Source organism: Physeter macrocephalus, chromosome 14 (assembly GCF_002837175.3).
Source record: "Physeter macrocephalus isolate SW-GA chromosome 14, ASM283717v5, whole genome shotgun sequence".
In the NCBI taxonomy this organism is placed as follows: Eukaryota; Metazoa; Chordata; class Mammalia; order Artiodactyla; family Physeteridae; genus Physeter; species Physeter macrocephalus.
This window is the reverse complement of record NC_041227.1, coordinates 93453913-93476705: the sequence shown is the minus strand read 5'-3', so window position 1 is coordinate 93476705 and position 22793 is coordinate 93453913. Positions and strand designations below refer to the sequence as shown.

General features: G+C 37.0%; 1 protein-coding gene across 1 annotated transcript in view; it reads left to right on the top strand.

Moving 5' to 3' along the window:
* Positions 1–22793, top strand: part of CPD (carboxypeptidase D) — a 72992-nt gene that overhangs the window by 40123 nt on the left and 10076 nt on the right. Inside the window, exons 8-17 of the mRNA XM_024127615.3 lie at positions 1842–1951; positions 11351–11453; positions 11942–12084; positions 13216–13385; positions 14746–15066; positions 17081–17276; positions 19656–19791; positions 20929–21060; positions 21861–21956; positions 22061–22125. Coding sequence (XP_023983383.1) covers positions 1842–1951; positions 11351–11453; positions 11942–12084; positions 13216–13385; positions 14746–15066; positions 17081–17276; positions 19656–19791; positions 20929–21060; positions 21861–21956; positions 22061–22125 — 1472 coding nt within the window. The remainder of the gene's footprint in view (positions 1–1841; positions 1952–11350; positions 11454–11941; positions 12085–13215; positions 13386–14745; positions 15067–17080; positions 17277–19655; positions 19792–20928; positions 21061–21860; positions 21957–22060; positions 22126–22793) is intronic.

The window sequence follows — 22793 nt, the reverse complement described above, 5'->3', positions numbered from 1 at the left end:
GGCTCACGGGCCCAGCCGCTCCGCGGCACGTGGGATCCTCCCAGACCGGGGCGCGAACCCGGCTCCCCTGCATCGGCAGGCGGACGCGCAACCACTGCGCCACCAGGGAAGCCCAGGGACTTCTTTATATAGTCTGGATTCTAGACCCTTATCAAATTGCTGATTTACAAATATTTTCTCCCATTCTATAGGTTTATTTTAACTTTCTTAATAATGTCCTTTGATGCACAAAAGTTTTTAATATTGATGAAGTCAGATTTATCTTTTTTAAAATAGCTCATGCTCTTTGTGTTGATACTAATTTTTTAAAATTTATTATTTTATTTATTTATTTATTTATTCATTCATTCATTCTTGGCTGCATTGGGTCTTCGTTGCTGCGCGCGGGCCCTCTCTATTTGCGGGGAGCGGGAGCCACCCCTTGTGGTGCTTGGGGCTCTTATTGCGGTGGCCTCTCCTGTTGCTGAGCCGACCTCTAGGCGCGCGGGCTCCAGAGTGCAGGCTCAGCAGTTGTGGCGCACGGGCCCAGTTGCTCCACAGTCCCAGACCAGGGCTTGAACCCGTGTCCCCTGCATTGGCAGGCGGATTCCCAACCACTGCAACACCAGGGAAGTCCCAATACTAATTATTTTTTAAATAAACTTTTGTAGGAGTATTGTAAGTCTTTTATGACTTTTTTTTGGCCTTAGAAAATTAGCCATTTGAAAGACAATATTAAGTAGAAGTTGACTTTTTTCTGTTGTAACTTTTAGGCATGAGTTATAGATCCAGGGTGAAATTAACTTTTTTTGGAGTAATTTGTCTCAGAACAGGTGTTGAAGTACACTTATCTTGTTAGAACTATTTTGGGGAATAAAATGAGCATAGTTATTCATACTTGTTTCTTAAAGAAAAATTTTTTAAAATATATGACTGTTTGCTGGTATTTGTTACCACAGGATTACTTCATCTGGATTCAAGTTGAATTTGTTCCTTCACTTCCATGCCCAGGAAGTGGCATGACAAAAAAGGCAAAGACGAATGGCCTAATCAAGGCAGAATAAATGGGCACATGGACAAATGAAAATGATGTGACTAATAGGAAAATAAGCGATTTGATCCTATGGTGGGGGGGGCGGGCTCAGGGCTCCTGCCTGAGAAGCACCCTAATTGCTTTATGTCCTATGGGGAGCATGAAGGGAGTTGATATCCTTTATGTATGTTTTAAAACATCACTCTCTGTATTTTAGGTCATGAAAAATCATATGATATAACTCCAGTTGACTAATTTATAATATGAGCATAAGAGAAATTTTTAGCATTTTTTCTGAATAAAGGTCAGGACTGGCTCTACTATCCATACACTTGTTGTTTAGCCTCTCCATTTTAGACTCCACATCTGCAAAATGAAGAGGGTGGGTTAATAGGACTTCACGGTTCCTTTCTTAGTTTAAAATTCCATGACATGACCTTATAAATGTCTGAATTTTAATGAAAAACTACCAAATTTTGCTCAATTTTTCTGATCCTAAATATTATAAAAGTAAATTTGTTTAAATTAAGCCTGTATACTTCTGGTTTCAGTTCTAACATGTAAAGTATGCCTGTAAGTTCAGGCAAACTCCCAAGACCTTTCCAGTTAAGGCAGCCTTTAAGTGTCATGCATAGCTATTTAATATTTTATTTATCCACTTTGATTTTCTATTGAGGAAATTAGCAACTTTTTCATTTCTATTGAGGAAATTAACCTTGGAAAATTGTATTGGTTTCCTGTCTCTGGCAGTATTGTGAAAAGCTTACTTTATGTTAATGCTCCATCTTGAAAGAGATAACACAATACATTTTGCTCATTTCCCTCATAGGTTCTTTGGTGGTTAACTACCCTTTTGATGATGATGAACAAGGGCTTGCCACATATAGTAAATCACCAGATGATGCTGTATTTCAACAAATAGCACTTTCTTATTCCAAGGTAGGCTTGTGCTTAAACATAAAATGCTATAAAAATTCATTTTTCATTTAAAAAAATGCGTTAAAACGAAGTCCTACAAGACTCAGGTCAAGTGCTTTCTTCTCTGTTAAGCCTTCCATGATTCCTTTCAGACAACCTTACCTCTTTTTCTCCTCTGTTTACCACCTCACTTTTAAACATACTGATGTGTTTCCGCATTAGCCATGAAGTTCAGGTAATGTCTTTTCATCTACAGCTTTTAGCACAGTACCTGGAACATAATAAATTAAACAAACTGCTAGTTTATTTCATTTGAGAAGTACTTAAATATAAACCTCGTAAAGTAGTCTAAGGTGGGGTTGACAAGTTATAGCTCTGGGACTAAATGCAGCCTACCACCTGTTCTTGTAAATAAAGTTTTATTGAGACACAGCACATCCATTCTTTAAAATATTGTCCATTGCTGCTTTCTTGTTTAACATTTGAAAATAAGTCAGTGTAATTCACCATATTAACAGACTAAAGAAGAAAAACACTGCAATCACCTCAATAGATGCAGAGGGCAGGGTTGAGTCATTGCAACAGACACTTTAGAGCCTGTAAAGCCAAAAGTTTTTACTATCTGACCCTTTACAGAAAAAAATTGCCAACCTATAATCTAAGGAAGTGGTCTCCAACCTTTGTGGCACCAGGGACCAGTTTCGGGGAAGACAGGTTTTCCACGGACAGGGGTGGGGAGTGGGGGGTGGTTTAGGCAGTAATGCGAGTGATGGGGAGCAGCAGGTGAAGCTTTGCTCGCTTGGCGGCCGCTCACCTCCTGCTGTGTGGCCCGGTTCCTAACAGGCCAGGGACTGGTACCAGTCCGCAGCCTGGGGGTTGGGGACCCCTGGTCTAAGGTATTTAAGAGCCTAGTAGTAACATATTGCAAAGGAACAAGTAGAAATTTCTGTATTTTCTAAACTTCCTATAATGAACACATTACTTTCATAATAAGTAATGTTATATTTGTGTGTGTGTGTGTGTATGTGTGAAATTTTAGTTTAAAAGTTGTTCTTAGAAAGCATGTTAAAAGTTGAGGCTTGGGAGCTAGGCTTGTTAGTTTCAGTTTTTGGTCTTACTGCAGACTCAGTCTGTGACTTTATTGGTCATAGATAAATGAAGATTATTACTGCAGCTCTATGCTCTCTAATCACACCTTTCTGTCATTCTATTTTTCCCACTCCCTCATTCTCTACAAGTGGATCTTGTGAGATTGTTCAGAGTTTCTAATAGGGGAGTACATCTATTATTTCACCTTAAAGTGTAGTTGTCTTCTGTTTGGGCATGCTGTTTTAGAGGGATGTACATGAAATAATAAAACAAAAATGAGATACCCTCCAATCATCAAAATAAAAACTAAGTGATCAGATTATACACATATCCCCATCACATTCTGTCCATTATTATAGTTCCACTTTTCATCCTCTTTGTAACTTCTCATTCCTTAGCCTCTTTTTATATTTCTTTGACCTTTAACCCTTTTGATTTGATTTCCTTTCCACCCAGCCTACACCTATGGACATACCTTTCAGTGATGCACTCATCTACACCTTAGGATCTTTTAAACCCTTTTGACATACCTGCCTTGCCAATGTCCAACCCTTAGTAATTACAATCATCTCTCTTCTACATCCCAGAAAAGTCACACAGTCATGGCAATCGACTACACTATGTATATATAGTGCTGTCTAACCTCAGCTGAGCCCTCAGTGCTACCTGGCAATATTTCACATTTTGCTACTTGACTCCCTGGCTCATTTCCCACTATGATTCTGAGCCTTCATCCTCTACCTGAGCCTTCTAATCCCGGCTTTGTTTGTCTTATTCTCAGTAGATCACTTTGCCTTGAACTAAAGTGGAACTGTGAATAATCTGATGTGCGTTCCTTCTGATTCTGTCTTCTCAATTATTGTTTATTTGTGTTTTACCCATATTCTGCATTTCTTTTGTTCCTCCTAATTTTTTTAAATTGAAGTACATTTGATGTATAATATTATGTAAGTTACAGATATATAATATAGTGATTCACAATTTTAAGGTTTATACTCCATTTGTAGTCATTATAAAATATTGGCTATATTCCCTGTGTTATACTATATATCCTTGTAGCTTATTTTATACATAATAGTTTGTACCTCTTAATCCCCTACTCCTACATTGCCCCTCCCCGCTTCCCTCTCCCCACTGGTAATCACTAGTTTGTTCTCTATATCTGTGAGTCTGTTTCTTTTTTGGTATATTCACTAATTTGTTGTGTTTTTTAGATTCCACATGTAAGTGATATCATACAGTATTTGTCTTTCTCTGTATGACTTATTTCACTTAGCATAATGCCCTCCAAGTCGAACCATTTTGTTGCAAGTGGCAAAATTTCATTCTTTTTTATGGCTGAGTAGTAATCCACTGTGTGTGTGTGTGTGTGTGTGTGTGTGTGTGTGTGTGTGTGTATCACAGCTTATTTATCCATTCATCTGTTGATTATTGCAGTTTTCTTATGTCTGATGTCTGCCCCCTGGTGAGTGAAGCTGGTCCACAGGCTACAGTGGGCTTCCTGGAGGGGAGGGTCAGGGCCCAGGGGAGTCTGGGACTGGTGCCTTCCCATTGGTGAGTGGAGCTGGGTCCTGGGCCCTCTGCTGGGCAGGGCTGTTTCCAGAGGCAACTGTGGGCTCAGGAGATCTTCTGGCAGCCTGTCTGCTGATGGGTGGGGCTGTGTCTCTGCCAGGTTAGTTACTTGGCCTGAGGCATCCCAGCACTGGCACCTACAGGTTGATTGTTGGGTCGGGGCCAGGTATTGGCATTAATGAGGCAGAGGGAGGATTTCACAGGGGTGCCTGCCAGCACCAGTGTCCATGCAGTGGAAGGAGGTCCCCAAAATGGCGGCCACCAGTGTGTATGTCCCTAGGGTGAGCTGCAGCCGCCCTCCGCCTCCCTAAGGCACTTTCCAAGATCAGCAGGTAGGTCTGACCCAGGCTCCTATCAAATTACTGCTTTCATCCTGGCTCCCAGAGTGTGTGAGATTTTGTGTGCACCCTTTAAGAGTGAAGTTTCTGTTTCCCCCAGTCCTGTGGGACTCTTGAAATTAAGCCTCACTGGCCTTTAGAGCCAGATGCTCTAGAGGCTCATCTTCCCTATGCAGGACCCCGGGCTGGGGAGCGTGATGGGAATTCAGAACTCTCACTCCTGTGGGAAAACCTCTGCAATATAATTATTCTCCAGTCTGTGGGCCGCCCACCCACGGGTATGGGACTTGACTATATCACGAGTCCGAGATGGTCCACAACCCATCTCGTTGTGGTTCCTTCTTTATGTCTTTAGTTGTAGAAGATCTTTTCTGATAGGTTTCGGTCTTTTTCACTGATGGTTGTTCTGCAAATAGTTGTGAGTTTGGTGTGCTCGTCAGAGGAGGTGAGCTCGGGGTCTTTCTACTCCACCATCTTGGCAGATCACTCTTCTTCATTTCTTGATCCCACAGCACCCTGCCTCCTCTTTGTCTTTGTTTCTTCTGTTGTAAATGGGAAAGGTGACAATTAAATTCCTCAATCTTTACTCCAGCCTCCTTTCTCTTGACTGTGATCTATCATGATCTGTTGTGCACCCAGCCACCTTTCCCCTGCCACAAGGCTTCATGGTAAGGAAAGGCAGACCAAGAAAATCTCTGAAGACAAAAGAGGGGGGTTTAAGGAACGGCAGACATAAAGGTGATTCGGAAGGACCACCAAACATTGAAAACACGCTACATCTGAAACCTAAATCTGAAAATACTAAGATAGTAACTGGGCAGATGAAAGCACTGGAATATAGGGAAGAGGTTTCAAAGTACATGCAAATTAAAGGATCTGGTGTACTTAAAGGGATAGGCACAATTTAAAAGGACAGCTGGATTTAAAGGAAAATCTTCCAAACTCATAGCTTCTGGGGGAGAAGAAAAGCAAAAAGAAATGAAGAAGTGGCCTTTGACAATTAGATAGTGAAGGAGAACGAGAAAAGGGGGGAAATGTAGGGTTGTCCAAGACAGAAGAGAACCATAAAATCAGAGGACTCAGAGCTCCACCCTTATACCAAGGCAAATAAGCAAACAAACAAAAAAAACCACATTAAAATACCTTGACTGCTAGACTGACAGAAAAAGGGCACCATTAACTAGGAATCATGTGAAACAGCTCAGTATAATAAAAATGAACAAGAGGTAAAAAAAAACCCATGAAGAACCATTGCAGAAAAAAATCAGGAAATGAAATTTCACACATATCACCTGAGGAGACCTTACCACTACCAAAAAACAATCAAGAAGCAGAAGAAAATTATAAGTTTACACTCCAGGCAGATTGACTATACCCAAACACACACTGAGAATTTGAAAAACCACATAGGCTCAGATATTTAAAAAATTAAAACAGGAATGAAAAAAGAAACAGGAAGAAATGAAAGAGAGTTGATAGAACTCAGGAAAGTTATGGAAGAAAAAGAAAATTTTCTCTAAAAACGAAGAATAAATTGTAAGGGCTAAAGACCTCACATCTCCCAATTTCAAACTTACTTCAAGACTGTGGTAATTAAGACACTGTGATATGGGAATAAAGATGGACATATACATGGCACATATATACAATGGAATATTACTCAGCCATAAAAAGAAACGAAATTGAGTTATTTGTAGTGAGGTGGATGGACCTAGAGTCTGTCATACAGAGTGAAGTAAGTCAGAAAGAGAAAAATAACCGTATGCTAACACAAATATATGGAATCTTTAAAAAAAAATGGTTCTGAAGAACCTAGGGGCAGGACAGGAATAAAGACACAGACGTAGAGAATGGACTTGAGGACACGGGAAAGGGGAAGGGTAAGCTGGGACGAAGTGAGAGAGTGGCATGGACATATATACAGTACCAAATGTAAAATCGTTAGCTAGTGGGAAGCAGCTGCATAGCACAGGGAGATCAGCTCGGTGCTTTGTGACCACCTAGAGGGATGGGATAGGGAGGGTGGGAGGGAGGAGATATGGGGATATATGTATATGTATGGTGATTCATTTTGTTATAAAGCAGAAACTAACACACCACTGTAGAGCAATCAATTATACTCCAATAAAGATGTTAAAGAAAAAAAAGATGGACATATACACATCAAAGAAATAGAATTGATAGTCCAGAAATAAACTCTTACATTTATGGTCAATTGATTTTTCAACAAGAGCACCAAGACAGTTCAATGGGGATAGAAAAATCTTTTCACTAAATGGTTATGGAAAACTGGATATTCACATGCAAAAGAATAAATTTGGACCTCTTCCTCATATCATACCCCAAAATTATCTCAAAATGGATCATAGACCTAAATATAAACTGGAAGACTTTTAGGAAAAAATATTGAAATAAATTTTTGTGACCTTGGGTTAGACAATGGTTTCCTAGATGTGACATCAAAAGTACAAGTGACAGAAAAAAGGCATACTGGACATCATCAGACTTTAATACTTTTTTGCTGCAAAGGATACTGTGTTAGTTTCCTAGAACTGCTGTTAACAATTTTTCATCTCACAGTTTTAGAGTCTAGAAGTCCAAAATCAAGATGTTGGCAGGGCCATGCTTCCTTGAAACCTGGAAGGGAATCCTTCCTTGCCTCTTCCTAGCTTCTGGTGTTTTTCTGGCAGTCTCTGCCATTCATTGGTTTCTAGATGGATTATCCCAGTCCTCTGTCTTCACATGGCATTCTCCCTGTTGTCTGTGTCCCAATTTTCCTGTTTTATAAAGATACCAGTCATATTGGATTAGGGCCTACCGTAATTACCTCATTTTAACTTGGTTACCTGTGTAATTAAATACAGTCACATTATGAGGTTTTGGGTGTTAGGACTTCAACATATCTTTTGGAGGAGACATAATTCAACATATAACAGATAATAATCAAGGAAGTAAGAAGACAACCCACAGCATAGGAGAATACCATATATCTGATAAGGATCTTATATCTAAAATATATAATGAGCTCTTACAACTAAATAATAAAAAGACAATCCAATTGAAAAATGGGCAAAGAATTTGAATACACATTTCTCCAAAGAAATATACAAATGACCGACAAGCTCACAAAAAGATGCTCAGTATCATTAGCCATCAGGGAAATGCAAATCAAAACAACAATGAGATACTGCTTTTTACCCACTAGGATGGCTATAGTTTAAAAACAAAAAAAGAAAGTAACAAGGGTTGGTAAGGATGTGGAGAAATTGGAACCCTTGTGCATTGCTGGTGGGAATGTAAAATGGTACAACTGCTTTGGAAAACAATCTTGCGGTTCCTCAAAATGTTAAATATAGAATTATCATATGGCCTGACAATCCCACTCCTAAGTATATGCCCAAGAGAAATGAAAACAGTCCACACAACACTTGTACACAAATGTTCATAGCAGCATTATCCATAATAGCCAAAATGGACACAACCCACATGTCCATCAAGTGATAAGTGGATAAACAAAATGTGATATATCCATGCAATGGAATACTATTCAGTCATAAAAAAAATAAAATACTGATACAAACTACAACTTAGATGACCCTTGAAAACATTCTAGGTGAAAGCAGCCAGTCACAAGAGACTACATATTGTGTGATTCCATTTATATGAAATGTCCAGGATAGGCAAATCCATAGAGACAGAAAATAGACTGGTAATTGCCTTGGGCTTGGGATGTAGGGAGGGGCAGGGAAGAGGTTGGGAGGAAATGGGGAGTGCTGATGGGTACAGATTTATTTTGGGGTCATGAAAATGTCTTAAAATTTACTGTGGTGATGGTCACACAACTGAGTGAATATACCAAGGACCATTGAGTTGTATACTTCAAATGCGTGACTTGTGTGGTGTGTGAATTATATTTCAATAAAGCAGATTTTGAGAACCTATAGAAGACTCAGGGGTGGGGTATCCATGCTCAGTTCACATGTAGGCTAAAAAAACGTCAAAAGTTATATGCCAAAATATTAAATGATTGGTGATCTCTAGGTTTATATTTTTTTCTTTTGGCTTGCCTCAATTTTCTAATCTTTCTACAATAACTTCTATTATATTTTAAGTATAATGAAATTCAATGAATTCAATTAAGTGAAAGTGAAAAAATGGAGCTATACAGTGTGACATAATAAGTGAAGAGAAAATTTCAAGGAGGCATTAGCGGAAGACTGGTGATATTTGAATAAAATATAGGTTATTTAGTTAATAGTATCATGCCAGTGTTAATTTCCTTGTTTTGATAATTGTGCTATGGTTATATAAGATGCTAACATCAGGGAGAGCTGGATCAAAGGTATATAAAACTCTCTGTACTATTTTTGCAACTTTTCTGCAACTCTAAAATTAGTTCAAAAGAAGTCAAAAGAAAAGAATAAGAAAAGTGAATAGTCTCTGCTTATCTCCACTTCCTTATTGTTCTCTCATGCCTCAGTTTCTTGTCATCTGTCTTCTGCCTACATTGTTTTACCTGGAAGTGCCCCCTCAAAGGTTACCAGAAGTATATTTTTTTAAAATGTTCTTGACCTCTGAAGTCTAACGCTCTTGTCTTCTCCTCTTGATCTCTGTTACATTATATAGCAGAGAGCTTTGCTTCCTTTTTCCTCTTTCAGCGGCTCAACCTCTCTGTTTTACTTTTTTTCCCCCCTCCGTATTCTGTTCTTAGCCATTTTTACTGTCTTGGCAATTGCATCCAGTTGCTTTAGCTGTCACCACTATGTAAATGCCTCTTTAAAAAGTTGTTTCATATAATGAAAGTTATTATAAAAAGATTAGAGACTATAGCCAAGCAAAAAGAAGAGAATCATTTACTATCTTGGTATATATTTTAGACTCTTTATATATGGACTGAGACTGGACACCTACATCCTCACCCCCTGTCTTCTTTAAGTTGTCAAACTGTTTGCTTTAAAATTTTTAATTAGTTTTTTAAAAAAAATTATCAAAGTAGAGTAGTGAGAATTAAAGAAGATGTTAAAATACACATGGTAAAACCTATCTGTCACAACCTTTCCTATGCTTATTATCTCTCAGTTGGATTTTTTCAGTAGTACTCTGATGAGTCTCCCTGGCTTTGGTCGATTTTTTCACATTATTATCAGAATAAACTTCCTAGAGCCATGAATATATCATATATCACCCTTCCATCAGAAATCTTCACAAGTTCCTTATTGCTCTGAGAATAAAGTCAAAATGTTAACAGCAATTGCCTAGAACTGTGGTGTCTAGAGTGGGATTTATACTAGATGATATGTTAAGATGTAGGAAGAATATATTAGAAGTTCTGTTTTTAAAATGTTTTTTAATGCAGGTTTGTAATATACACACTATATTAATTAGTACAGTAGTACATCTATATAGTTTATAACCAAATGGATAGATATAGATGGAAATGGAGATAGGGATATAGAGACATAGAAGATGTGTGCAAGTGTTTAGTGGAAAAACCAGAGCGCAAAAGAGCATGTACACAAATATTCCAGTAACTTAAAGCAATAGCTTTCATTTGATAACAGAGTGGTGGGGTCATAAGCCTGTAATTGGTATGTTAAGTCTACGAAAGGGGGTTGTTTTGTATATTTTAAAGTTAAATGGTTAATTCTCAGTGATGGGAAAGTGAGAAATTACTTTTCTCTACACTTTTCTGTACTTTTTTTCTTTTTCTATTTACAAAAGAGAAATGAAGTTTTGACCATCTTTCAAAGCTTAATTTCTTCAGGAAAATTCCTCTGCCACTCTAGTCAGAAATTATCTTTCTCTCCTCTAGCTTCCAGTAGTGTTTATTTGTGCCTCTGTGGCAGTTTTTCTTACTCTCCATTGAACAAGCAATTGCACACGTGCTATGTAGACACTGCTGGATGCCGAGGACACAAAGACACAAACTGTTTCAAGGAGTAGTGTATTGTCTTTAGGGGGAAAAGAGGTGCAACCAGTTTTAACAGGATAAAATAATTGTACAGAGTGCAGTCAAAGCACAGAGGGGCTACCTTAGTCCCCAAGAAGTCAGAGAAAGATGCTTACTTTCCATTGTGTGTGAATTACCTCTTTTGGACTTCAAGCTTCTTGAGATCATGAAATGAAAGTACGAATATGAACAGTGTTGTTTTTGTTTTTGAGAGGGGTTGGGTTGGATTTTTATATTACTTGTAATTACAAGTAATAAATGAAGTCTTCACTTTTTTTTTTTTTACAGAGCATAAACTGTTCAGTTTTGATTTTAAAAAGTAGGTAGTAAGTCACTGCTTCCCGTGACTCCATCCACCCCCACATATACCCTATTGGTAACCACTCTTCCTATCTTTCTTTATCCTTCCCATGTTTTTTTGATGCAGACACAAACATATACAAGTAAAGATTCTTTTTTTTTTTTTTCCAGGAAAATTCCCAAATGTTTCAAGGTAGACCTTGCAAGAATATGTACCCTAATGAATATTTTCCTCATGGAATAACAAATGGAGCCAGTTGGTACAATGTCCCAGGTAAACATTCTTTTATATTAAGGCCGTATAACTTGATGGATTTTCTGTCCCCCTGGATGGTACTGCTTGTTACTGATTTTTTAATTTTGAGAAAGAATGATTCTTTTTAAAATATTGTATAAATAGCTTAAAACATTCAAATTACCGTTTCAACTATTTTTAATATTTGGTGCACTTTGACTTTTCAGTAAAATAATGTACTGAAACTTCATGAAAGTGTTATATTTTACTGCTGGCTATTACAAAGAACTTTAGATGTGCTAAGAAGAAGAGTGTGAGCTACACTTGAATTCTTCCTGAACATGAAAGTACAGATGTTTTACCTGTACCACAAGCATCAGAGAGCTCTCAAATGAACGCATTATTGGTTTTCAGCCATGCTGATAAAAGATGAATTTGGCTTTTTACTAGGAATGTTGCTTACAATTTGGGATCTGAGCTAGTTAGAACTTCCTCAGAGTAACTGATTTAAAATTTTTATCCTTCAGGTGGTATGCAGGACTGGAACTATTTACAAACAAACTGCTTTGAAGTGACTATTGAACTTGGTTGTGTGAAATACCCATTTGAGAAAGATCTGCCAAAATTTTGGGAACAGAATCGAAGATCTCTAATCCAGTTTCTGAAACAGGTGACGATTCTGGAGTGACGTATGAAATTTCTCCCAAGAGCAAGAAGATTTTTGTGTGTACATGTGGTTTTCATGCATTGATTTTAGAATACACCTCATTTGAATTCCAGTTTGACCTATTCATGTTTTCGTATATTTATCTAGAAAATTCATGGATGTAAATGAGTTTATTTATATGCACGGAGAAGAGTTAAAAATGATTAAACAATATAGTGATGATGTTTTGCACTTAATGGTTAGTGATCACTTTTTACCCTTGTCTTTATAAAAGGCTACTATAGATTGGGTACATGCCTAAGAATTTGTCAAGTGATAAAGATGGGCTATGGGGTAAATTTTTTTTTTTTTTTTTTTTTTTGCCATTGGTTTACTGTGAAATGATTTATTTCCTTTTGTTTGGATGTGCATCGTGGCCAATATGTAAAGACTATAAGAAATATGCTAATAGTGGTTAAAATTATTAGGATAATCTGACTAATACTTTGTGCCAGTACTTTGCTGAGTAGAGTGGCATAATGGCTGTGAGTTTGCATACTAATTTTTTAGAACATTTTGTTCTGAAAATTTGAAACATCAGGAAAAATTATAAGACTAACAGTAAATACTACTATTCCTTTACCTAGGTTTAACAATTTTTATACTTTGCTGCATTTGTGTTTTATATATATATAAACACACACACACTTTTGTTGAACTATTTCAGTATAAATTGCACGTGTTATATGATATTTATCCCAAAGTATTTCGGAATACATCTTCTAAAAATAAGGTTAATTCTCCTACCTGACTTCTCCAATTGCTATTATCTCACCTAAGAAAATTAACAGTAACTCCCTATACTACCTAATACCTAATCCATGTTCAAAAATTTCCTCCACTTGTCCTCAAAATGTCTTTCTGTAGCTGATAGGAAGATAAAGACAAATCTGACTTATGAAAAACTAGCCTTTCAGAAACTGAAATATTTTGTTTAATGGGCGGTCACATTTAGCTTTACTCTGAGCTCCTGAATTCCTATTTGTTCTACATGTTTACATTATTTAACAATCTGTTATTTTGGATGTGAACTCCCAAAATAATTAGATGATGATCTTTATCAGTAAAATCTGGGTGTCCTTGTGCTTTATCCAGGTTCATCAGGGTGTCAAAGGATTCGTCCTAGATGCCACAGATGGCAGAGGTATATTAAATGCCACCATTAGTGTTGCTGAAATTAATCACCCAGTAACTACTTACAAAACTGGAGATTACTGGCGTCTTTTGGTTCCAGGAACTTATAAAATCACAGCATCTGCTCGAGGGTGAGTTACTGAATGCTTTGTAATTGAGTGCTTGGAGATGAAACAAGCATAGTTCCCTTCTAAAAGATTATTGCCGGAAAGCCCTGTAGAGGCTAAGCAAGCAAACTTGAGTTTAATGCTGAGAAGTTTAGAGCTGGTTACACATTTGACTCTTCTCTGGTGGCACAGTGAGTACGTGAACCATCAGATGTAAGAAATCTGTGAAATTATTCACTTTGAACAGTAGCCTCTTTTACCTTCATCCTCTCAGGTCACCTTCCCCTGTCCAGATGTAAAGCCATAGTGACTGATTTCCTTCACTATGGGTAACAGTTCTGGGAAGTTCTTGTTAGTAGGGGAAAAAAAGACTTCTGTTCTGCATACTTCTAGTCATGTTGTCCCCAAAATACCACCACTTTACATTTGTACCCTTTTAAAACTCTTTCACAGGCACTTATTTTTTATTATTGTACCTTTGCCTTCTCGCATCAGTGAGATTTTCTTACTTACTGCTAATTCTCTGAGAAAAGCCATTTTCATATTTTTTACAGTTTTTCTCACCACAAAGATATATTTACTTGAAAAGAAAAAATTAACTTATGACCTTTTCCCTTGGAAAAAACTTAATATTCCTTATGTTCCTCCTCCTTTACAAGGTGGCTCCTTAGAACTGGAGCCACCTTACTTTTTAGTCAAAACTTATAATTTTTATCCTCTTGTAGTTTTCTTTTTTATATTTGATACATGCAGGTGTTCCCACAGAATATTTTCCTCTCCCCCTACTAGCTCTCTTATTTCTGAAGAGTTAGTTTGAACACTCATTGAAGTAAGGGTAAATACATGGAAACATTTAAAGTTATTGTTACCTTTTTTTAAAAAATGTTTTTCAAATATCAAGTGGTCTGTAAATGAATGGGTTAGAACTTTAACAAGTAAAGAAGTCTATTCTGGTTTTTTTCAGTTTTGGCATAGTATTGGAAAAACCAAAGCATCAAGGTATCTGAAAAATGGGGCAAGAAAGTTTGGCAGAGAGTGTCCTAAGTTAGTACTTCTCAAACTTTTTCCACCATATTCCCTGATGACAGACAAGTGAACTCAGATTCCAGGAAGTATGGGAGTACACACTGCAAGCATGAGCTTTCTTTTGAAGTCATATATTTAATCTTAAAAACTCATTTATGTTTTATAGTCTACCCTTGTATGGTCTTCATTAATGTTTAAAACAAATCTTAAATTCTCACAAAGTTAACAATTTGACCCTTTAGGGAGATGCACCACATTTATCTCAAGGATTCACATATCCTCTGCACACCTCTGTTTTCCCAGGGTTTGGGTACTCCAGCTGCAGAAGCGTGGCTCTGATCTGTCTCCTCTATTACAGGTATAATCCAGTTACCAAGAATGTGACCGTAAACAGCGAAGGTGCTGTTCAGGTCAACTTCACACTTGTTCGATCTTCAACAGATTCAAACAATGAATCAAAGAAAGGCAAGGGGGACAGCACCAACAATGAGGGTGCCAGCGATCCGACTACTAAAGAGTTTGAAACTTTAATTAAAGACCTTTCAGCTGAGAATGGTTTGGAAGGCTTCATGTTACGCTCCTCAAATCTGGCTCTTTATCGATACCATTCATACAAGGACTTATCAGAGTTTCTGAGAGGACTTGTGATGAACTATCCACATATTACAAATCTTACCAAGTAAGTGTCACCTTCTTGCTGCCTTTTTTTCTTCTTTCTTTCTCCCTTTCTCCTTCCCTCCCTCTTCCTTCCTTCCTTCCTCTCTCCCTCCGTCCCTCCTTCCCTCCCTCCCTCCCTTCCTTCCTTCCTTCCTTCCTCTCTCTTCTTTCCTTCCTTCCTTCCTTCCTTCCTTCCTTTGTTCTTTCTTCATTTTAAAGAGGTTACATTTAGCATAAGCCACAGTAAATGGTTCTTTTAATTTATTTAGAGATATTTGGGAGCTGAATGTATAGAGAGTTGGATTTCACTTATTTTGAAACAGATGTTTGCTTGGAGATCTTTCTAACAATGAATCTTGGAAACTTTTATGAGAAACATTGGAGCAGAATTACTTGTTAGTTTAGCAGTGTGGCCTGTGCCTCCAGAAAATGTAAAATCATTCTTTCTAATGATTACTTTGATTTCAAAACCCTTTCTACTTCTCAGCTGCAGATTCACGTTCTGACTAAATACTATTTAGTTTGTTTCATTTTGCTGGGGGCAGGGACAGATTTGGAACTATGAGCTCACTTGTCAGGGATCATGTTTAACCTTTTCTTCAAATTAGAAAATGAAGCCTGGTTGGCTGCCATTTTCTGTGCTTTAGTCTCTACTCACAGTCACGGTTCCCTGAAGCCTTAGGGACATATGTGATTGAGGGTTCTGGGAAAACATGCAGTACTGGCTTACGTAAAACTGATGGCTGAGACAACTTTTACCTTCACTTCTTAGGCTTCTCTGCTTCACTTTCACTGTCTCAAAACTATTTCCTTGATTTGTTGATTCCTATTATTTGCCTATTTTAGGGCCTTTACTTTACATTTTGCCCTGAACTTACAGTTCTTTACTACAAACCTAATGAACATTAACTAGCCTTTCACTTTTTCACTTTTTTTTCTTCATTGGTTCTTTTAATTTTACCAGTAAATTTACTTTCTCAAATACTGGTTTATAATGTCTGTAATTACAAAGACTGATATTTACTTTGGCAATGCCAATTACCTCTCTTCCGCAACTGACTCTTGAACATTTCTGCCCAGGTCAGGTTTTAATGCTGTCCATGTTAGTGCCATATAGACGTTACAGACTTTCTTATTTTAAAACAAAAAATTGGACATTATTTTGCTATCCATTTACTTAGTTCATTTTTTTTAACCTTTCAATTAAACATGCACTTCTTAGTTAAATATTTTCCCAGCAAATATGCAACACCTGCCAGTGGTGGGACACAAGGCAGTTTTAGGTGGTCCTCCAGCGGTTGCTAAGTATCATTAAATACCATTGTGAGAAAGCGGTACTTTGTCTATTCTATTAATCCTCAATTTAATGCCAATTTTTTTTTCTATCTAACTCTTGTAAATCTCCCTTTATATCAAAGAAAGCAGGCCTTTTAAATTAGTTTTGCTGTAATCTTGGTACTGCATTTAAAGTATAAAATGTCTTATTTGTGTAAATTAATTTAGATTTTAAAAGTAAGGTGCTCTGCATTTGTGTATATTTAAATATTTCCATAATAAAAATCTAAGTGAGTTAACTTAAAAGACATATGTTAACTAGGGACTTCCCTAGAGGTCCAGTGGTTAAGACTCCATGCTTCCAGTGCAGGGGCCGCAGGTTCGATCTCTGGTCGGGGAACTAGGATCCCACATGCTAGGCAGCACAGCCAAAAAAAAAAAAAAGACATATATTAACTGAAGAGTAGTATAGATTATAGAAGATTGGGTAAATATTATGAAGATGATAGGAGAATGACAATTTGGAGGAATGCTGAACTAAATCATAATCTTTCCTAAATCTGATAGTATCTCACATCTATTTGACTTTCTTTGATTAAGGGAACCTAATTTTCTTAAAGTAGTCTGACATAAAGATTTACTCTTTAAAGACTTTTTAAGACTTTTCAAATTTTGTTCTCATTTGTTTTTTTAAAATCTGTAAGGCAGCATTAACATAATACTTGATTACTTGCTGACTCTTTGTTTCTGGTTTTTGAAAGTTTGGGACAGAGTGCTGAATATCGTCACATTTGGTCCCTTGAAATCTCCAATAAGCCCAATGTATCTGAGCCTGAAGAACCAAAGATTCGTTTTGTTGCTGGTATCCATGGAAATGCTCCAGTTGGAACTGAACTTCTTTTGGCTCTGGCAGAATTTCTCTGCCTAAACTACAAAAAGAACCCAGCTGTTACCCAAGTAAGAAAATAGCCTGTTTTGACATGCTTTAAAAGGAAAAAGCTCAGTGATACACTGATATCAAGGCACCATTTTTTTTTAAATTTAATTTCCTGTTAGATTTTATACAGAGGTACTTTTAAGGTCATTATAAACTTTACTCTTTAAAAATGGACCTTGGTATATAATCATTGTTAATTGTGTCTTTCTGTTATATTTCTTTGTATATATTAAGAGCCATAGAGGAAAAAAATAATAAAGATTTGCATTCAGTCCTCTATTCCTTTATGTTACCCTTCCAATCTTTACTCACAGTGATGTATATTCTAATTAGAGGGACTTCCATTGCCAGTTATTTATAACTAGGATACTGTATTGAAAAATGAGGTAGAAGAGAAATTGGGTTTTTTTTCATGTAATAAAGATGAAATTATTGGACACCTTGGATGCTAAGAGATTTTAGAAAAAGTGATATGGCAGTGCCTACTTTAGTCGCCTGTGACTATAGAATAGAACGTTGATCCAGAAGCTGGTTATGTATGATTAAGCAACCTTGTTTCTGTGTTGTCTTAGGGAAAGGAAGGAAAGAGTGTGCACCTGTCTAGAACGCTCACTAATTGGCACTGTCTGTATAGAACTTAGGAAAGGGGAAAAGAACTAGTATTTGTTTAATACCTACTATGTGCTAGGTACTTTACATACATCATAATTCAATCCTCAACCCTGCAATTATGTTAGCTTCATTTTATAGATGTGAAAACTGAGGCAGAGATATTTGATAACTTACAGGAGGTCACACAGCTACTAAGTGGTAAAGCAGGGATTTAAACCCAAGCATGTCTCACTCTAAAGCCTGTGCTGTTCTGTTTTACCCTACTGCCTTCCCTGAAAGAAATTTGGAAAGAATTGATGTCATGATTAGGATCCCAAGATGTGGGATTAGGTGAGATGAACCTAAATCAGACTTGATCAAAAATTATTTTACCATTTTCAGCAAAGCAGATCCCATTGACTTCTTCATGTGAGTTGCAGGAATATTTCAAAGATTTTTGTTGTTGTTCTTTTTTAAAAGGGAGATTACCTAGGACAGTGGTTCTCTACCCTGGCTATACATTGAACACATCTGGGAAGCTTTTACAAATACCAATGCCTGGGCTCCATCCCCAGAAGCATCAATATTTCTTTAAAAGCTCCTTAGGTTATTCTAACATTTGGCCAGAGTTACTACCTACTGATCTTAAGGTTGTAAGAGACTATATATCCCAGGTAAAACATCTACCAGGAATTTCAAAACTCCTAGTTTATGAGAATTTGCCTCACTGGTCTAATTAGGCTTAGATCACTTTAGATTGCCATTTGTTTTGAGCTAAGTGCCAGAATTGTCTGGAGAGTTCAAGAAAATATACATATACCGAGAGACATATGGTTAAGCCCAAGCATATAGGAAAAAAATCTCCCTCAGAGATTCCAGCATAAATAAATTAAAGGATTGCAAATATATTTTCAAGCTATTGACAATTTTACTAGAATAAATAAACCAGGGATCACTTATTCTGATTTACTATTAGAAATATGTAGGATGAATTATATCAGAAATTCATGCCATAAATGTAGAACACCTCTGGATATGGCTCATTTGAGGGAGAAATTATGAGTAAGACAAATATCCTACCTCATTTTTTTTTGATATGCTGATTTCAACTCTTCTGTCTCATTGTTTCCAGACATACATTGATAATTTGTCACATTATATGTTCCAGTTTTTAGTCTGGAAGTACAATATTATTATAAATACAATATTATTGTGTTTATTGTATTTGTATTATTTTTATTTATTGGTCAGTTATTATTGACCTAAGCCAGTGGTCAGCAAACTTTTTCTATAAAGGGCCATATAGTATATATTTTGGACTTTGTGGGTCAGATGTTGTGTGTTGCAACTACTCAACTCTGCCATTGCAGAGCAAAAACAGTCATATGAATGGGCAACGCTGTGTGCCAATAAAACTTTATTTACAGTAGCAAGCAGCAGGCTGGGTTTAGCCTACAGACAGTGGTTTCTGACCCTGTTGTAAGATATTGGGAGGTCTCTGGGAACAGTAGCTGTGCAATTTTTGTTTCTTTTTTTTTTTTTTTTTTTTTTTTTTTTTTGTGGTATGCGGGCCTCCCTCTGTTGTGGCCTCTCCCGTTGCGGAGCACAGGCTCCGGACGCGCAGGCCCAGCGGCCATGTTTCTTTTTTAATTTTTTTGGAGCAAGAGAGAATTTTATTTATTTTTCAGTTCTGCCTTTTAAATCTGTGTTTAAAACAAACAATAAAGACTTTCTGTTTGAAGCATGGGAGGGTACCTTTTGATTCCACATAGAGCTAATAAACTCATTGATTTCTGTCTCTGTTTTAGTTGATCGACAGGACTAGAATTGTGATTGTCCCTTCTCTAAATCCAGATGGGCGAGAGAGGGCACAAGAGAAAGACTGTACTTCAAAGATAGGACAGACAAATGCTCGTGGCAAAGACCTGGATACAGACTTCACAAGTAAGAACAATATTTAGGTCATTAAAGTACTTTGTAGATAATTTTATTTCTCTTTGCTAGGAGATTGGTTGATCCTATTTTATAGATGAGTAAGGGGTGCTTTCTTGTCTAGGATGTACAATATAAATGAATAGAGACATCTAGAAAACTTTTCAAATTTTTCTTGTTTTTCATTTGCAAAAGTAATTCAAGTTTTTTTCTTAGAAATTCAATCGGGCTTCCCTGGTGGCGCAGTGGTTGAGAGTCCGCCTGCCGATGCAGGGGACACAGGTTTGTGCCCCAGTCCGGGAAGATCCCACATGCCGCGGAGCGGCTAGGCCCGTGAGCCATGGCTGCTGAGCCTGCGCGTCCGGAGCCCGTGCTCTGCAACGGGAGAGGCCACAGCACTGAGAGGCCCGCGTACTGAAAAAAAAAAAGAAATTCAATCAATAATATTGGGGGGGACGTTTTCATCATAGTCATACAGAGATGTATATTCTTTCTCTCTACTGTCTTACATATGAGTGTACACACACGTACACACACACACAATGTATGTGAGTATTGATTTGAAGAGGCCTGTTTCTTATTTACTTAAATAGGATCATCAGCTATACATATTGTTCTGCAACTTTTTTATTGGATAGATCATTGACATCTATCTATTTCAATACTCATAGATCTCTAACATTCTCATTAATGGCATCTTATTATGCTATTAATATATGGTAGTACTCTAGTTTATTCAACAATTTCCCTACTGATGGACGTTTAGTTTCTTTTTAATTTTTTGCTCTTGCAAACAATGCTTCAGAAAATACCCAGATTTCTGAAAATCTTATTTTCTTTCAAGGACAGGTTATTATTTTTTAAAAGAGGATATGTCCATCCCTTTTTGTTTCCAGTAAGAATTTTCTTAAACTTGGTTAGAGTCATTAACCTTTCAGCATTATCCTAAAGTGTGTAAAACTCAAAATAACCTACCTCCTAGGATGTATCTTTCTTGCGTGAGGTAGTGGCTTATGGAGTAATAAAGTATTTATCTACAGATTTTGTAAGTTAGCCTTTTGACTGTGCTCAAGTAGGGAATATTTTCTTAGTTGCTCATACTAAAATTTTAAAACTTGATATTTTATGTTTGACATTTCTATTTTTTAGATAATGCCTCCCAACCTGAAACTAAAGCCATCATTGAAAATTTGATTCAGAAACAGGACTTCAGTCTTTCTGTTGCTTTAGATGGTGGTTCAGTGCTGGTCACATACCCATATGACAAGCCAGTACAAACAGGTATATAGAATGTCACTTTACATATATACTATTTAAGCTTAAATAGGAAATTTCAATTAGGTAATATCCCTTCTAAAAATTTTTTAAATGGTGAGCATTTGAGCACACTGCATGAATAAACAACCTAAAAAGACTGTACATACATCAACAGTTCAGTTACTTGGAGGAGGGAGGTCAGATCTAATGATGGCCTAGCTTTATTCAGTGTAGCCATCTTGTCACATCTGCTCAATTTTTACTCCATAAACATTTATGGAACAATTATTATGTCTCTAGACATTGGAAATACAAAAGTGAATAAGACACAATGCCCACCCCAAGAAATCCATATTATGTAACCAAACATTAACAATACAGAATTGCCCTCTCCTGCTTTAAACCTTGACTGACTGGTTGCACCTTGTGGTGAGTTAAACAGTTGCCTGTTGAATCTCTCTGAGGCCATTGTATATGGAGATAATTTGTGTTGCTTTCAATGCAGCTTACAAGGAATATTGTAATTAGGCCACAGTCGCCCCCAAATATAGTAAAACATACCAAAATAGGTTTGTATTTTAGTGTGATAACTTGTTAAACTCGCCGTTAGTGCCTTTTAATATAAGGAAGATGCTTATCTTCTTGGTCAGATTATCTTGGGGTGAACAGAACCGTGTGCTTAATTATAGTAACTCCTCAATAAACTTCAATGAGGTACAAGATTTACTAGAAGGAAAGGAATATGACTTTTGTGTCCATGAAGTTGAACTTGGAGAAAAATCTTTTCAATTTCTCTGCTAACTTCTGTATTTTTCTTTTTGTAGTGGAAAACAAAGAGACTCTAAAGCATTTGGCATCTCTTTATGCAAATAATCATCCATCGATGCATATGGGTCAGCCCAGTTGCCCAAATAAATCAGGTAGATATTTTCCCTACCCTTTGTTATTGTTGTTGCTGTTTTGGGAGAGGATGAGGACTTGCCTTATGATCTTGTTGATCCTACATCTCTCAATGCTTTTATAGATGAGAATATTCCAGGAGGAGTAATGCGTGGAGCAGAATGGCACAGTCACCTGGGCAGCATGAAGGTATGCTTTATAGAATACGGTGAGAATGGAATTATAAATACGTATTGGACATTGAGTGAAAGAATAGGTGACTTTTCTGATATAGTAAAGTGAATGGCATCTGCTTTGTGGCTTCCTTGACATGATAGTCCTTAAATTAACTAACCTCTGACAGCAATTTTTTTTGCCATTTTAACCATTTTTAATTATAATTTCAGTGATATTTTAATTACATTAACAGTGTCATGCAACTATCACCATATCTATTTTCAAAACTTTCATTACCCCAAACAGAAACTCTGTGCCCCAAAGCAATAACTCCCCATTCTCCTCTTCTCCCAGCCCCTGGTAACTTCTAATCTACTCTCTGTCTCTATATATTTGCCTATTCAGGATATTTCATATAAGTGGAATTGTACAATATTTTTTTGTGTGTGTCCAGCTTTTTTCACTTAGCATAATTAGCTTTCTGGGTTCATCCATTCTGAAGCGTACATCACCTACTCCATTCCATTTTATGGCTAAATAATATTCTATTGTATGTGTAGATCACATTTTGTTTATCAGTTCGTCTTTTGATGGACAGATGTTTCCACCTATTGGCTCTTGAAAATATTGCTGCAGTGAACATTCGTGTACAAGTATCTGTTTAAGCCCCTGTTTTCAATTCTTTTGAGTATATACCTAGA